Source organism: Lycium barbarum, chromosome 8 (genome assembly GCF_019175385.1).
Source record: "Lycium barbarum isolate Lr01 chromosome 8, ASM1917538v2, whole genome shotgun sequence".
In the NCBI taxonomy this organism is placed as follows: Eukaryota; Viridiplantae; Streptophyta; class Magnoliopsida; order Solanales; family Solanaceae; genus Lycium; species Lycium barbarum.
In genome coordinates this window covers 84,599,118-84,616,836 of record NC_083344.1, presented here as the reverse complement: position 1 = coordinate 84,616,836, position 17,719 = coordinate 84,599,118, and the positions used below count along the sequence as shown (strand labels likewise).

At 42.0% G+C, this 17,719-nt stretch overlaps 1 protein-coding gene across 1 annotated transcript; it reads right to left on the bottom strand.

Moving 5' to 3' along the window:
- Positions 1-15,590: 15,590 nt before the first annotated feature.
- LOC132607914 (uncharacterized) lies at positions 15,591-16,696 on the bottom strand. Its single transcript, XM_060321994.1, has 2 exons — positions 16,637-16,696; positions 15,591-16,445 (listed from the first exon to the last, which is right to left on the bottom strand). The coding sequence occupies exons 1-2, from the start codon at positions 16,694-16,696 to the stop codon at positions 15,591-15,593; spliced, it is 915 nt and encodes a 304-aa protein (XP_060177977.1).
- Positions 16,697-17,719: the final 1,023 nt, after the last annotated feature.

The following is a 17,719-nucleotide window of genomic DNA, read 5'->3' as shown; positions in this document are numbered from 1 at the left end:
AAGGGGAAACAGTTTGGCGCCCACCGTGGGGCATAGGATAATAGTGGTGGTTTAATTCGCTACTCCCTCTTTCACCTGTCCTTTAAAAGTTTGTGCTTCAGATACGTTCAAGATGGCAAGCAATGGCAATTCCGGACACGTGAACAACCGCGAAATGGTCGCTGAAAATAAGAACAACACCGTACCCCCTGCTGACCCGGCCAATCCAAATGTTGTCAACTCAACCGAAGGCCTTAACCGCCAGAATATCGTCAATCAGGAGAATGTCGCCCTTCCGGCCACAGACCCTTTGAATAGCAATAACTCAACTACTTTGCTTCGGGCGCAAGCCCAGAAAACACCGGATATACCGGACGAGATTAGCTTACGTTTGATAGTTGAATGTTGCAGGAACAAGCGATTGCTATAGCTCAGCTCCAGAACAATGACAACAAAGCAGTATCAACGAAGCCAAATCTGCCTACCGAACCAAGGCGAGAGGAGGCCCGTATAGTCGAAAGCGATGGATTCGGGGCTGGATCATCTACCGAGGTTCTGAAAATGCTCGAAACTTTAGTAAAGAGGGTCGATTCCACGGAGAAAAGGGTGGAAACATACAATTCGCGGGTGGATCAGATCTCGGGAGCACCTCCGATCTTGAAAGGAACAGATTCAAAGAGGTACATTCAAAGGCCTTTCCCACCAAGTGCAGCCCCGAAGCTGATCCCGAAGAGGTTTAAGATGCCAGATATTCCTAAGTATGATGGGACGACGGACCCGCAGGAGCACGTGACTTCGTACACTTGTGCCATAAAAGGCAACGATGTCAAGGAGGATGAAATAGAATCGGTATTACTGAAAAAGTTTGGTGAAACATTATCTAAAGGGGCATTGACTTGGTACGACTATCTGCCCGAGCATTCCATCACTTCTTTTGAAATGCTCGCAGATGCGTTTATAAAAGCCCATGCCGGGGCTAAGAAGGTACAGGCAAGAAAGACAGACATTTTTAGAATCACCCAAAGAGATAATGAGCTGCTACGAAAGTTCGTGAATAGGTTCCAAAAAGAACAGATGGAGCTTCCTCCGGTCCCTGAAGAATGGGTGCCTCAAGCTTTCACTAAGGGACTCATTCCCCGAAGCTCAACTGCCTCGTTTAAATTAAAGGAGAACTTATTGGAATACGAGGCAGTAACTTAGGCCGATGTCCATAACAGGTACGAATCCAAGATTCGGGTAGAGGATGATCAACTTGAACTTCCCTCCGGTCCGATAAATGGAAGTAAGAACTCTGAGAGGTTGAGTAGGAATTATGAACCGGAGACAAGGCTATCGAGGGACAGGTATCGACCATCCAGCTTTAGGTCGGATAAGGGAAGAAGTGGCCCCAGTCATCTCTCGAGTAGAGGTGATAAGCGAGCTGATCGTGGATCAAACAGCCGAAGGTTGCTATTTATAGGTGATGCCGGTAGTTCAGCCAGCAATGGGGACATTCCGAGGTTATCAGAGTACAACTTCAACATTAACACCTCAGATCTTGTCTCAGCTATTGGCCGTATCACAGATGCCAGGTGACCGAGATCATTGAGATCCGATCAGGCTCAAAGAGATCCGAGCGTGATGTGTGAGTATCATTGGACTCATGGCCATATAACCGAGGACTGCCGCCAATTGAGAGAATAGGTGGCTCGGTTGTTAAAAAACGGCCAGCTTCATGAATTCTTGAGTGAGCGAGCCAAAGGCCACTATAAAGGTAGGGAAAATCACAAACAGGTCGAGCCCGTGGAGCCACAACACGTGATCAATATGATAATCGGAGGAACAGATACACCACGAGGATCGATGATGAAAAGAACAAAGGTTTCAATTGTACGAGAGAAGTGGACCAGAGATTATGTGCCTGAGGGATCTATTTCCTTCAACGATGAAGATGCAGAAGGCATCATTCAACCACACAATGATGCGTTGATAATTTCTATCCTTATTTTTAAATCTCAAGTTAAACGTATTTTGATTAACCCAGGTAGTTCGGCCAACATTATCCGATAGAGAGTAGTAGAACAACTGAAGTTGTTGAACTAAATTGTTCCGGTAGCTCGGGTGCTCAGCGGATTCAATATGGCAAGCGAAACTACTAAGGGAGAAATTTCTTTACCGGTCAACATTGACGGAACTATTTAGCAGACTGTGTTCTATGTCATCGAGGGAGAGATGAAGTATAATGCATTACTCGACAGACCGTGGATTCATAGCATGAGGGCAGTACCATCAACATTACACCAGATGTTGAAATTCCCAACTCCTGAAGGAATAAAGACTGTTCGAGGTGAACAACCCGCAGCAAGGGGATGTTCACGGTGGAATAAGCCTCTCTCGTCCTAAAGGAACCGGTCCAAAGAGCTGTTGAATCCACCAAAGGTAAAGACACCAAATAGCGGTTAAAGAATGCAGGCTCGGATGAAGAGAAGGAAGAGATGAGTCTGAATTTCGAAGAAGGTGATTTTGGTATGCCCAGATCGTTCGTGTTACCGGATGAATCGGATGCATCTAAGTCTACCATAGAGGAGTTGGAACAGGTTATCTTGTTCGTGCACTTGTCGGATAGAAAGGGATACCTGGGCACGGGGTTAACCTCGGAGCTCAGGAGCAAATTAATTAAATTTCTTCAAGCTAATGCCAATTGTTTTGCATGGTCCCATTTAGACATGACGGGTGTGCCACTGGAGGTGACGACGCATAAGCTCAGTCGCAATAAAAAATTCACTCCAGTTAAACAAAAAAGAAGACCGATGGCCGAATTAAAGCATGCCTTCGTCAAAGATGAGGTAACAAAGCTTTTAAAAATAGGTTCTATCCGGGAGGTGAAATAACCGGACTGGTTAGTTAATGTTATAGTTGTGCCGAAGAAAGGTAACAAATTTAGAATGTGTGTTGATTATAAAGATCTAAACAAAGCATGCCCGAAGGATTCATTCCCTATACCTCACACTGACCGAATGATAGATGCGACGGCCGGGCATGAGATGTTATGCTCTCTCGATGCCTACTCCGGGTACAACCAAATTCGGATGGACCCGGAGGATCAAGAGAAAACTTCCTTTATAACCCGGTAAGGGACTTATTGCTATAATGTAATGCCGTTTGGACTAAAAAATGCTGGAGCAACTTATCAACGCTTAGTTAACTAAATGTTCGAAGAACAGATAGGTAAGACAATGGAGGTTTGCATTGATGACATGTTAGTCAAGTCCCTGGAAACAGAGGACCATTTAAAATATTTGCAAGATAACTTCGATATACTTCGCAAATACAACATGAAACTGAACCCGGAGAAGCGCGCCTTCGGAGTTAGGTCTGGCAAGTTTTTGGGCTTCATGGTATCAAACCGGGGGATTGAAATCAACTCGGATAAAATCAAAGCCATTGAGGACATTGAAGTAGTGAACAATGTGAAGGCAGTACAAAGGTTGACTGGAAAGATAGCAGCTCTGAACCGGCTCATTTCGAGGTCATCGGATAAAAGTCACTGTTTCTTTTCTTTACTAAGGAAGAAGAATGACTTCGTGTGGACACCGGAATGTCAAAAGGCCTTGGAAGATTTGAAACGGTACTTGTCGAGTCCACCTTTGCTGCACATACCGAAGGCAAATGAACAATTGTTCCTGTATTTAGCGGTATCCGAAGTTGTGGGAAGCGGCGTTTTGGTCAGAGAAGAAGGAGGTACGCAATTCCCTATCTATTATGTAAATAGGACATTAGGAGAAGCGGAGACCCGTTATCCGCACCTCAAAAATTTAGCTTTGTCCTTGGTAAGTGCTTCAAGGAAGCTAAAACCGTATTTCCAATGCCATCCTATATGTGTAGTAACTACTTACCCGTTAAAAAATGTCATGTATAAACCGGAATTGTCAGGTAGGTTGACTAAATGGACCGTGGAAATTAGCGGTTATGATATCGAGTATAGGCCCAAAACGGCTATTAAATCTCAAATCTTAGCCGACTTCGTGGCGGATTTTACCCCTGCAATGGTTCCCGAGGTGAAAAAAGAGCTTCTGTTAACCTCAGGAAAAGTCTCGGGCATTTGGACCCTGTATACGGACGGGGCATCGAACCTAAAGAGGTCCGAATTGGGTATTGTTCTTAAGTCCCCCGCAGGTGATGTTAGACAATCGATAAGAACATTAAAATTGACTAACAATGAAGTCGAGTATGAGGCTATGATTGCAGGTTTGGAATTGGCTCGGAGTTTAGGGAAAAACTCAAGTAATATTGCACCGATTTAAATAATGGACCATGCAGCACGTACCGAAGGAGCAGAACAACGAAGCAAATATGTTGGCTAACTTAGGTTCATCGGTTCAAGCGAAGGAATTCAATTCAGGCACGGTCGTCCAATTTATGAACTCGGCAGTAGAAAATGGTCACGCCGATATAAATACAATAGGTCTGACATGGGATTGGCGCAACAAATGCATAGATTACTTGCGAGAAGGGAAGCTCCCAACGGACCCAAAGGAATCAAGGTCATTTCAAACCAAGGCTGCGAGATTCTGCTTGGTCGACGATCAATTGTATCGTCGATCTTTCTACGGACCTTTGGCTAAGTGCTTAGGGCCCGGAGAAACGGATTATGTGATGAGGGAAGTGTCACGCCCCAAATCTGGAGTGGCGTGACCGGTACTCGATGCCCGCCTAGGCCCGAGCGAACCACTCTAAATCTGCAACTCTGGGAATAACTCCCAACTTAAACCAATAAGGCCTACCTGCACACAAACAATACAACAAGCCGGCGAGGTTGTAACCTGGATATATATATATATACTGACCATCTCGTCTGAACTGGGCACACATACCCAAAATATAATTACACAACGGAGCAAGCTGACGAGGCTGCTATGTAAGCTGAACAACAAGACTGAGAGCCAACAAGGCTACATAATACCCCAACTACATACAACTGTCTACAGACCTCTAGGGAACACGAGCTGTAGAAAGGACAGGACAAGGCCCCGTCATACCCATATATATATATATATATATATATATATATATATATATATATATATATATATAGCATACCAGGAGGGACTGCAGCTCCGAACCAAGTGGAGTGCTCTGACTGCAGCAAAGTGGAAAACCTACTGAGTTGGATCGTCTGTCTGGCTACCTGAACCTGCAGGCAGGAACGCAGCTCCCCCAAGCAAAAGGGACGTCAGGACGAAATAATGTACTGAGTATGTAACGCAGTGGAACAACTGAAACTGAACTGAAAATAATATAATCTGGAGGCCAAAGAATGCCCTGAAAATCTCACCTTACCTGTCTCATATGAAATGCAATTTAATACTATTATATATCTCACTGACCAAGTGGCCAGGCAACTGAAAATTCTCACTGACCCGTCGGGCCAGGCTATCTGTCTCACTGACCCGTCGGCCAGGCATTCTGTCTCACTGACCCGTAGGCCAGGCATTCTGTCTCACTGACCCGTAGGCCAGGCATTCTGTCTCACTGACCAAGTGGCCAGGCTAAAGAAAAATATATATATGTATATCATGCATATCCTGAAGACACTGATACTGTAACATGTCTCTTCTGTCTCTTTATAAACTCAAGGGCATAGGGAGGGGATGTGGCCCCTCGGAAAGAATAACATAACACCCGGGACTAGACAACAATATGACAAGCTCTACTTTGACAAATCTCGAGTCATAAGGTTTATCACGCTCTTACCATATATGGAAACATGCCAAGAAAAGAAGGAACAACCTTAACAGACCTTTTTGGTCGCCTTAACTTTAACTACTCAACGCTTGTCCTCCCAGGCTTGTAAATCTATATTCAAGAAAATTTATGCTATTATTAGACTCACCTTTATACGCTTGTCTTAATTCTTTAAATAAATCTTTCTAGAGTTGCCAAAATTCGGGCAACATCTCCCCTGTTTATATCCCTAGTCTGAAATCACAATCCAACAACCAACAACAACAACAACAATACTAACATCAACCATATCATCATCAATATCAAAATACTCCACAAGACATCTCATATGATTTTTATCTGATTTCTCCACTGACAACTTTAGTATACGACCATTTAATCACTTTATCTTCGTGAATAAACCAAAGTAATATTAATAAGGAGAAATTCATACCTTATTCTTGTTAAGACAACAATATCTTCAATATCCACTTTGAATTCACGCCAAAATCCACCGCAAAAAATACTAGAACCATAACTATACGCTACCCAAGCCTCGGTTAACCAAAATCACTTCAAACCCTCAACTTTTTAGACATAATTGCCCTTTGTGTGGGCTGAGCCTTTGGTCTGATTTTTTTGGTGAAGAAAAATGGGGTCTTGACCCTTTTATAGGTGGGTAAAGTCGGTGGCACTATAGCAGTTACTGCAGCAGTACTGTAGTAGTATTGTAGCAGCGCGACTACTATAGCGTGCATTTCTGCGCTGTCAGCCTAACTTGTAACGTCCATAATTCTCTACTCTGATGTCATATCGACGAGCGGTTTGCTGCGTCGGAAACTAGACTCGACGAAATTAATTTTAGGCTTTTGAAACACCTTAAAACTCCTAATATATTAGGAGATATACCCCTCCAAAGTTGACCCAAAATTGTGTCAACTGTTTTTCAAATTTTCGACAAACTTATTTACTTCGATTTGCTTGGTCCCGGAGTCTTCCAAAACTCTCCATACATGATGTTTATCATTAACCATACTTGATAATGGTCATGTCCTTTGGTTCCAAGGTTGTCCTTCCCGGTTACGACTTACAAGATCATAATTCATCCCTTACTTAAACAATATACTTAATAATGCTTCGTTCCTCACAATCCAAAGTTGTTTTACCTATCCATAGCTTGACATGCTTACATTCAAATTTAACAAGTGCTTCTCCGGAAGTACGGGGTGTAACATTCCTCCCCCCCCCCTTTTGAAACATTCGTCCTCGAATGTTGTAACTTGCTAGCTTACGACGCTATCGTTTATTTCTTGAAATGGTTGTCCTCCTTTAGTTCCTGATCTCCATACTCTTATACTATGGGCTCATCAGTCTTCTTTCATATTCCCCTAAATCTTTGTCGAACTTGTTCATTAGTTCCATATCCTCAAGTCCTTATGTATGTAACCAGTGATCAACTGCTATCTAGTTACCGTCCTGGGACCTGTGGCCATTAAAACGGTCTTAATGCATGATTTCTACGGCTCCCTGCCGACCTGTGAGCTCTTGATTGTCGTACTGTTTTTCCTTGCTCCTTATTTCTCTACTAGTAGACAAGCTCTCTTGTTCAGATATAGCACCTTTCCTTGCTTGCTTCTCTGGTGCTATTTTAGATTATCCCTTTTTGTATCAGCCGACCTTATATACATACCATATTGTCTCCTTTTAATTCCTTTTAATTATGCCAAGGACCCCTCTTAATTCCTTACAATATCATCATATTCATATTTGAACTTTTCCTCCAATTTCCTCTCCTCAGTTTTTGCATAATTACAAAATAATTTCATGAACAGGGAACTAAGATAAAATCCTACTTAATCATAATTTCCTTTCAATACGAGTATGCTTCCCTCCTTAAGTCCTTGGCTCTCTTATACCGGTGTCTAATTGAGACTTAAACTAACCTCCATTCATCTTCGGTTCCTTATCGTCGTCCTTGCACTATTTTATTAGCCATTTCATCATGGCGACTATTTATATGGTTCTATCTCATGCACTCTCACAATCGATATAACCGACGGCTTGAAATTTCACGACTTACGAGGTACTCCCTAATCTCAGGCAGTACTGTTGTCTTGCTATCCATAAGTACGCTATCTTCCTTTCCTTTGGAGATCATTGAAATCCCTATAATTATTCCTCTTATTAAAACTTTCATCTCTTCTAATGCTAAGATTTCCCTTTTTCTAATCCAGATTGTCCTTTATACTTACTCCCTGGTCAGCTTACATACCCTTCTTACTCCAATCCAATATATTTCCCTCTCTTGAGCTTCAGAATATTGCAGCTCATCTTAAAACTGAATTTGTTCTTCCCCCTTTTTAAAGGATGTTCTCATATACTATAGCCTTTGAGTGTTAACCATCTTTGATAGTCATCTGGTTGACTTTAGCGATCCTTCAACTCCTCGATTCCATATAATGCCGGAGTTCTTTTCATCGCATGGTTTAACTTGTTTTCCTTTTTGCTAGTTGAGTTCTTGTATCAAATCAAAATGCTTATACATATCGGATATAATTCAAATGCCTTCTTTATTGTCTTTTCACTTCTACCTTCATGACTAGTAATCCCCTAGGCTAATGAATTAATGGGGACACCGGATTCATTAGGCCCCTTATGGAATGTCCAACTATACCACACTCCTTTAGCCCTAGTCTTTCTCTAAGACTATCTTCTTAATATCCTTGAAATTCTCCATACTCTAGGTTCCCAATTCCGATTTATGTCTGTACTATACCCTTAAAGTTTATATCCTACACCATCCATTCCCACGACTCGGCCTTTCATTAGCTTAGCTCATTTTGTCCCGTAATTCTTCTTAACTACTTGTTTACATCACAACTATGCATTATAGTCCTTCTAGTGTTCTGTCGGTTCTTGTTCTTATCATGAAATCCTCACAAAGTACACCCTTTCCTTTCTTCTTTCGTCAAGTCTCCATCTTCCCTTATGACATCACAACTTGTGCACACATATATAGATATATATCTCGAATTTTCTCGGTTTTCATCATGATCGCATCTTTGCATCTTTCACCCAACCATTGTCTCGTAACTTCAATTTGTTTCCCCTTGGGCAAGCCTACTGATTCACTAACCTTCTTATTGTTGTTGGCGACCACATAATTCCCTTTATCCATTTCATCGACACCTCGTCCTTCCTTTAGTCCTCATAGTTTTTTTACTTGTAAAATGCCTGTTTCCATTAGTCATCTTTTACTCTTAGGATAGGAAACTTTGGAGAGTTTCGTTACGAGTGTGAATCCCTTCTGACGCTGAAAATCTCTTCTTGAGGTACTTTCTTCCCTTAAATAGGCGTACCAATTATGGTTTCACATCCATCCTCTTGGTTAAATCTCAGGAGTTTAAAATTTCCTCATCGCTCTCATAAGACCTGTTTATTTCTTCTCAAGGATGCACTTTTGTCCATTATTTAATTACAACCTTCTTGGTTCTAGTTATGAAGACGTATAGGTTGGTTCCGGGGTCCTCACGTTCACCCTTTGTCACGTACAACATTACTCTATCTCCCGTTGATTTATTTAAATTTAATTGTATCATCTACTTTCCTGCTTTTATCCTAACCTTTTCCTCAAATATATATTACCCGACCCTCAATGGGTATATGTTTTCCTTGTCCAAGTTTCTCTCCCTTCATGATATCATGACCTTCTTTTTCCTAATGCTCATGCTTACATATTTGGTCGCGCTACCGCTATCCGACTTTAATTTCCGAGAAAACCCAATCCTAATTCTTTCTGTAGTGCTTGCTACCTAAATTTTGACATACAACACAATCAATATTTTTAACATGTCGTAACATCAATCATAAAGGTATACATGATACTCGATGTAGCCACTCGTGACTTATCTTTTTATCGCTTTTCAACACCTTTTCTTGCAAGATATCCCATTGCCATTTGATTTTGTCCTGAATCTGTGGTTTTAATACATCTCCTCTCTCTTTTTGCCCAGCTAGCCAGAGAATTCTAATTGTAAAGCTCATATGCTTCTAATTTCCCTCGGGCTATTCTGGTTTCTCATATTCTTTTTTCGTATGTTTAAATTTGTAAGCCTTCTTAGCATACCTTCCTACATCCTAATTGTAACTCCTGGCAATATAACTTTACTTAAAAATCTTTACTCATACTTGTACCCTGCCTCTTTGTCTAAAATAATCAACCTCACATCCTTTACTTTCCTGTAGCAACCGAATCGATCCTTGCAATATTTTATCTTCACTTTTACACCTACTCTCTTCTTTCCTTACAGATAAGCCGATATCGCACTTAATTTCTCTATCGTCAAATAACCTTCACACACCCGTCTAAAACAAATTTGAGGTGAATCCTTCTTATAAGGATTAGCTAGAAATACACCACATATTCCTAAGGTTGATACAATCTCTACTTCCTTCGTCGGCCACGCAACATCACATTTAGAAGTTATATAAGCAATCTAGAAGTCAATCATAATTACATTCCAACTTACCTATCCATTTCTCATTCTTGAGTTCAAGGTCATCATTAATACCCGAAGTAACTTAGCCATAATGATTCTCAGAATAGTACCAACTATCAAATACTCAGAAACCCCCTTGATGTCGAATGACTGGTGACTTCTGAATCCAAATGTAAACTCACATCATATAGGAAAGTCCGATAAAACGAGTTCATGCACCTGTCATCAACCCGTCCTGGTCTTATGTATGTATAAACTTCTAGAGTAAAACTTTCCCCTACTCGTTAACTTCCTTTCCCATATCAATATCTTTTCATTATCTCTTACTTACCAATCTATAAATCGTAATAGTGCATTTTAATTCTTAGTGCCAACTTTCCCTATATCTTCAATAAATCTCAATTCCCCGAAATCTCAAATGCACTCATTCCAACCCCGTTAATTACTAATCATTTTTCCCCTCCAGGGTCCTTCCCTTAAATTAAAATCATTCTAAAACTTCTCTTTAAAAGCGTCTCATAATGGTTCATTCAATCATGACTTACCAAACATCCGATTGTCACATTTTCCCTTCATTCTTTCTCTATAGCATAGACATTCAAACAATTCAGTTGTAAAAATTTCGGTAGAGTTTCCTCTATACTTCTTACTGCCTCATTCCTGCACACAGCCTAGAAAACACATCCAATGCCTCACAGGGCGATCACAAATACCCGTAGTATCTAGCTCAGGTTCTTATATCCAAGTCCATCAATATCAATAAGGCAGGAAACATACCTTTCGGAGGAACAACTTCATTTCTCATCAATTACCTCATAGCGGTATAATCAACTACTTGTCCACAATCAAAACATTTAGGATTAGATTCAGGGACATCACATCCTATAATTTAACTCTACGGCATGATCTAAGATGAGAAAGAAGGGTCAATTGTTCCTAAATGCCCTGTAGTCTTTTGTTTATAAGTGTGGCGCGCTTCACACCCAAAAACAAGACTCTACTGGACACGGTCTATAGAAAATCCTAGGACAGAACTGCTCTGATATCAAGTTTGTCACGCCCAAAATCTGGAGTGGCGTGATCGGCACTCGATGCCCGCCTAGGCCCAAGCGAACCACTCCAAATCTGCAACTGTGGGAATAACCCCCAACTTAAACTAATAAGGCCTACCTGCACACAAACAATACAACAAACCGGCGAGGCTATAACCTGTATATATATATATACATACTGACCATGTCGTCTGAACTGGCACACATACCCAAAATATAATTACACAACTGAGCAAGCCGACGAGGCTCCTATGTAAGCTGAACAACAAGACTGAGAGCCAACAAGGTTACATAATACCCCAACTACATACAACTGTCTACAGACCTCCAGGGAACACGAGCTGTAGAAAAGACAGGACAAGGCCCCATCATACCCATATATATATGTCAAAATAGCATACCAGGAGGGACTGCAGCTCCGAACCAAGTAGAGTGCTCTGATTGCAGCTGAGTGAAAAACATACTGAGCTGGATCGTCTGTCTGGCTACTTGAACCTGCGGGCTTGAACGCAGCGCCCCCAAGCAAAAGGGATGTCAGTACGAAACAATGTACTGAGTATGTAACGCAGTGGAACAACTGAAACTGAACTGAAAATAATATAATCTGGACGCCAAAGAATGCCCTGAAAATCTCACCTGACCTGTCTCATATGAAATGCAATTTAATACTATTATATATCTCACTAACCAAGTGGCCAGGTAACTGAAAATTCTCACTGACCCGTCGGGCCAGGCTATCTGTCTCACTAACCTGTCGGCCAGGCATTCTGTCTCACTAACCCGTAGGCCAGGCATTCTGTCTCACTGACCAAGTGGCCAGGCTAAAGAAAATAAATAAATATATATATATGTATGTATATCATGCATATGCTGAAGACACTGATACTGTAACATGTCTCTTCTGTCTCTCTATAAACTCAAGGGCATAGGGAGGGGATGTGGCCCCTCGGAAAGAATAACATAACACCCGGGACTAGACAACAATATGACAAGCTCTACTTTGACAAATCTCGAGTCATAAGGTTTATCACGCTCTTACCATATATGGAAACATGCCAAGAAAAGAAGGAACAACCTTAACATACCTTTTTGGTCGCCTTAACTTTAACTACTCAACGCTTGTCCTCCCAGGCTCGTAAATCTCTATTCAAGAAAATTTATGCTATTGTTAGACTCACGTTTATACGCTTGTCTTAGTCCTTCAAATAATTATTTCTAGAGTTGCCGAAATTCGGGCAGCATCTCCCCTGCTTATATCCCTAGCCCGAAATCATAATCCAACAACCAACAACAACAACAACAACAACAATACTAATATCAACCATATCATCATCAATATCAAAATACTCCACAAGACATCTCATATGATTTTTATCCGATTTCTCCACCGACAACTTTAATATATGACCATTTAATCACTTTATCTTCGTGAATACACTAAAAGTAATACTAATAAGGAGAAATTCATACCTTATTCTTGTTAAGACAGCAATATCTTCAATATCCACTTTGAATTCACGCCAAAATCCACCGCAAAAAAATACTAGAACCATAACTATACGCTACCCGAGCCTCGGTTAACCAAAATCACTTCAAACCCTCAACTTTTTAGACATAATTGCCCTTTGTGTGGGCTGAGCCTTTGGTCTGATTTTTTTGGTGAAGAAAAATGGGGTCTTGACCCTTTTATAGGTGGGTAAAGTCGGTGGCACTGTAGCAGTTACTGTAGTAGCGCGCGGTCTGCTATCAGCCTAAATTGTAATGTCCATAATTCTCTACTCCGATGTCGTATCGACGAGCGGTTTGCTGCGTTGGAAACTAGACTCGACAAACTTCATTTTAGTCTTTTGAAACACCTTAAAACTCCTAATATATTAGGAGATATACCCCTCCAAAGTTAACCCAAAATTCTGTCAACCTTTTTTCAAATTTTCGACAAACTTATTTTCTTCGATTTGCTTGGTCCCGGAGTCTTCCGAACTCTCCATACATGATGTTTATCATTAATCATACTTGATAATGGTCATGTCCTTTGGTTCCAAGGTTGTCCTTCCCGATTATGACTTACAAGATCATAATTCATCCCTTACTTAAACAATATACTTAATAATGCTTCGTTCCTCACAATCCAAAGTTGTTTTACCTAGCCATAGCTCGACATACTTACATTCAAATTTAACAAATGATTCTCCGAAAGTACGGGGTGTAGCAGGAAGTCCACGAAGGAACCTGTGGTAACCATTCGGGTGCCGAAGCTTGGTCCAGAAGATAATCAGAGGGGGGTATTACTGGAACCGGGTGGAAGAGGACGCGAAAAGCTTTGTCCGTAAATGTTATGGGTGCCAAAATCACGCGCCGATGATACACCAGCCGGGGGAGTTGCTGCACCCGGTCCTGTCCGCTTGGCCGTTTATGAAATGGAGAATGGATATCGTCGGCCCTTTGTCGTGGGCCCCAGGTAAGGCTCGTTTTATTTTATTTATGACTGATTACTTTCCAAAATGGGTTGAAGCACAAGCCTTCGAGAAATTTAGAGAGAAGGAAGTTATTAACTTTATTTGGGACCATATCGTTTGTCGGTTCCGCATCCCAGCCGAGATAACTTGCGATAATGGTCGTCAGTTCATTGGCAATAAGGTTAATGACTTCCTCGAAGGACTGAAGATTAAAAAGATTGTATCAACTCCGTATCACCCGAGTGCAAACGGACAGGCGAAATCAACGAATTAAATCATAATAAAAAATCTGAGGAAGCGGTTAGAGTCGTCAAAGCACAAATGGAAGGAAGTTTTGCCGGAAGTATTATGGGCCTACAGAACGACATCAAAGTCAAGTATGGGAGAAACACTATTTTCCCTAGTTTATAGAGCCGAGGCTTTAATTCCTGTAGAGGTTGGTGAACCGAGCCTGAGGTTTCGTTATGCAACAAACGAGTCAAATGAAGAGGTTATGGCCGTAAAGCTTGACTTAACGGACGAACTACGCGAGAATGCGCTGGTCCGTTTAGCAGCTTAAAAACAGCGGATGGGAAGATACTACAATCGAAGGACGAACCTTCGACATTTCCAAGTTGGTAACTTAGTGCTTCAAAAGATTACCCCGCACACTAAGAATCTCGATGATGGGAAATTGGGTCTGAACTGGGAAGGACCGTATAAGATGACCGGAATAACCGGCAAAGGATCATATCAATTGGAAACTGGAGACGGCCAACAGCTGCACAACAACTGGAACGTAGCACACTTAAAAAAAATACTATTGCTAAGGTACGATCCGTTAACCCTTTGTGAATTCCGATAATTCTTACCTTTCTTCTTTGCAGGGTCAAATCGGAGTAAAATCAAAGGTCTTAGAATTAGGTCTGAAAACACGTGTTGCACTCTTTTCCTTAGCTCGGTTTTATCCCAAAGTGGGTTATTCGGCAAGGTTTTTAACGAGGCAACAAGTACAACGTGTTACCTTAGTTTTGAAGAATGAGGCTAAGTGCCGTGAACTCGAAGACTAACTAAGTACTGGGGTCTGGGCATTCAACAACATCATTTTCGTATAGTGTTTCTCCGTTCATGCTTCATGAACAAACACTAGGGGACTATGATACCCTAGTTGGAAATAATAAGACTGGAGAAAAGCTCAAAGAAGCGAAGTAAGAAATGAAGTCCATGTTGATACAATTTTCGTTTTCTTTTGGATTTAATTGAACCTTCTGTATTAGGTTTCGATGTAAAGGCTAAACTATCGAATGAATCGTGCCCAGATAGTGTTTGCTACGGCAAGAATAAAAGGGGTCGGATGAAGTCCTTAGTTTTTGTATGAAAAAAATATGTGAAATGCAAAGAGAAATATTTTTGAGAAATACGTTTCAAAATATGCCTTTTTATGAATGATACCCTCGACTGGGGACTGTCGTCAAAAAAATCGACGAAGGCACTAAGGTTATAATTAACCGAAGCCCAAGCTACAAAAAGTTCGAACAGTTGGAAGCGGGTCAAATAATTAAAGACCTCGACTTAAATGCCTAAAGTGATTTGGAGACGTCTGAATTCACAAAGCATAAAAAGGCTCCCACGGGCAAGCCATCAATAAGTCTTTAGTCAAGTAGGAATAGGATAAAGTAAAGCCCATAACTCCTAAGTTAAGCTGGCTCAATTTTCTAAGAGAAAAAATGTTAAGGGCTCAAGGTCGAACCTCAGCCATTTTTTACGAAGCAAATATCTATACGAAACAATATCATAAAGTATACCCGACTCAAAGATCGGAGGAAATGCGAATTTTATATATAGAATAATGGGCCGAAGCTTTACACTTGTGGTTTTCATAAAGATAAAAAAAAAAAAGAGGAAGTTCCTACGGGCCCTATTTACTCTGTCAAAGAAGAACCCGAGTCATCAGAACCGGACCCTTCAGGGTCTTTCTCGGAGCTGTCCTCGAGTGCTTTCTTAGCCCTATCCTCTATCATCTTTGTGTCGAGTATACGAGCAGGAAGATCTTCAAAACCCCGTTGAACCGCCTCAAGTGTAACCCTTCGTGACTTCCACCTCTCGTGTTCTACTAAAAGGGTAGAACGAGCCTCGGTAGCCACAATTTCTTTATAGGCTTCCTCCAGGTCAGCCTGAGCTTTCTTTAACTTCTCCTCTAACTCGGACCTCATATCAACAAGAGTGACCCGAACCTCGTTGGAAGATGCCAGCTCAGCCTGAAGGGCATCATTGGCTAGGACAGCGGCCTCGAGCTCTTTTTTGAGTTCATCGTCTATCCGGGCTCGAGACTCGGCCTTTTCTTCCATAACCTTCAACTTGTCCTTTTCCGTGGTCTTCTCTACTTTAAGCTTCCTGAATTTCTCCTCCATTTTTGCAGCCTCTCCTTTAACTGAATCGAGCCCTTCCCTCAATTGGGTGATGGTAGCTTCGAACTCACCAAGTTTGGTGGCATATTCAGCATTCTCTCGGCTGAGTTGTTTGTTGTCCCCTTCCAGGACTTTGCTTTTTTTAACTATATCGTCGAGCTCAATCTTCAACCGGAGGTTCTCTTTTTTGGCTGCCTCGAGCTCGGATTGGAGAGTTGGAGGAGCAATGATCCGGCTCAGTTGATCCTCTTTTTGTTGCAAGAGAAGTTTGAACTTCTCCGTTTCTCGGCCCTGAGCATCTAACTGGCCCCGTAAATCGTCTATCTCGTGCTGCGCTCGGAGGAAACTTTCATTCACAAGCACAACACTCTACAAAAATAAAATAAACAAGGTTAAGAAATCGGCAGATGGTGAAATTTACATTAGATAAGTTTAAACTTATTAGAACGGGTAGATAAGAATGCTTACCGGTTGTCGGCGTGCATACCCCCGTTTAAAAGGCACTGCCACAAGAGTCCCTCCATCTTCTCTTTGTCCAAATCTGAAATGAGAGGTCTTACATAACTAGCAACCCCCACGGGGCGAGATAAAAAACTGCAGTCCTCAGGGACAGTGACCATAGTCGACCTGGTCCTCTTCGGCTCTACACTTGGAGCCGAAACAATATCTACGAGTCTAGATCTCTAACCTGACTCAGTGGACCGGCTAGCAATTCTCATTGCCCATGGAATATGGAGGTGTCCGAACCCCGAGGCTTCCGCCGTTGCAGGAGGAGTATTGTCAAACATGTCATCAAGATTCTCATATTCCGAAGACGAACAATAAGGAGAAGTTGGGGCTATATCAGCCCTTGGTGGTATCTCGACCGTAATAACTGGTTCGGCCCTTGGGGACAGGTCGGCAGTTGTAGTTGTTTTGGCCCTTGGAGGTGACTTGGTCCTTGAAGTTGTGTCGACCCTTTTGGTCCTCTTTACCAAAGGCACTACCTCGAGTAAAGTGTCACCTGTAATATCGATAAAATCAACAGATCTTAGTGGAACTAAAGCTTGAAGGTATTCGGTTAACGAGGGAAAAGGGGCCTCGACTTCCCCACCTGTGGCCGGGCCCGACAAGTCAGTAGCAACATTTTCTTCTGGGAACTCCATCGGAGTTACCTCGGCCCCAGTGGCAGCAGGACTCGGGGTGATAGTCGCAATCCAAATATCATCCTCGGGGTCGTCTCTCAGACCTCGAGCTCCGGATGAACCTGCAGCATCCTTTGAGCTTTTCTTTATCTTTTGACCCTTAGACTTGGTTTTTTTCCTTTTCTTTTTAGCCTCGGCAATAAGCCGTGCTGATCCTGACATATCAAAATTCGAGCCCGGTGTGGTAGGCTCGTCTGCTGGTGCAGGCTGTGGGGTCGAAAAGCCTTTACCCAAACCTGGATATCGAAGGATTAAATCGGAGTAAAGTGGAACGAAGAAGAGTGGCAAGAATTAGGGGAAGAAGAGGATACTGTGGTTCTGCGCTATCCATCGGTCACGAAACAACTCTCCCCATGTCCGATCATCATGTGGGTGCTGACCGATGATTTTTTCAATCCACCTGGCCAATTCGCGAATTGCTTCGGGAATCCATGCTTCAGCTATAACAATAGAAAAGGT

Bases quoted from the DNA above. Each gene is read 5' to 3' on its own strand.
- LOC132607914 (XM_060321994.1), bottom strand. From the start codon at position 16,696: ATGGTCACTGTCCCTGAGGACTGCAGTTTTTTATCTCGCCCCGTGGGG. The intron at 16,446-16,636 runs GTAAGACCTCTC...TTATTTTTGTAG, and splicing joins CCGTGGGGGTTGCTAGTTAT to AGTGTTGTGCTTGTGAATGA.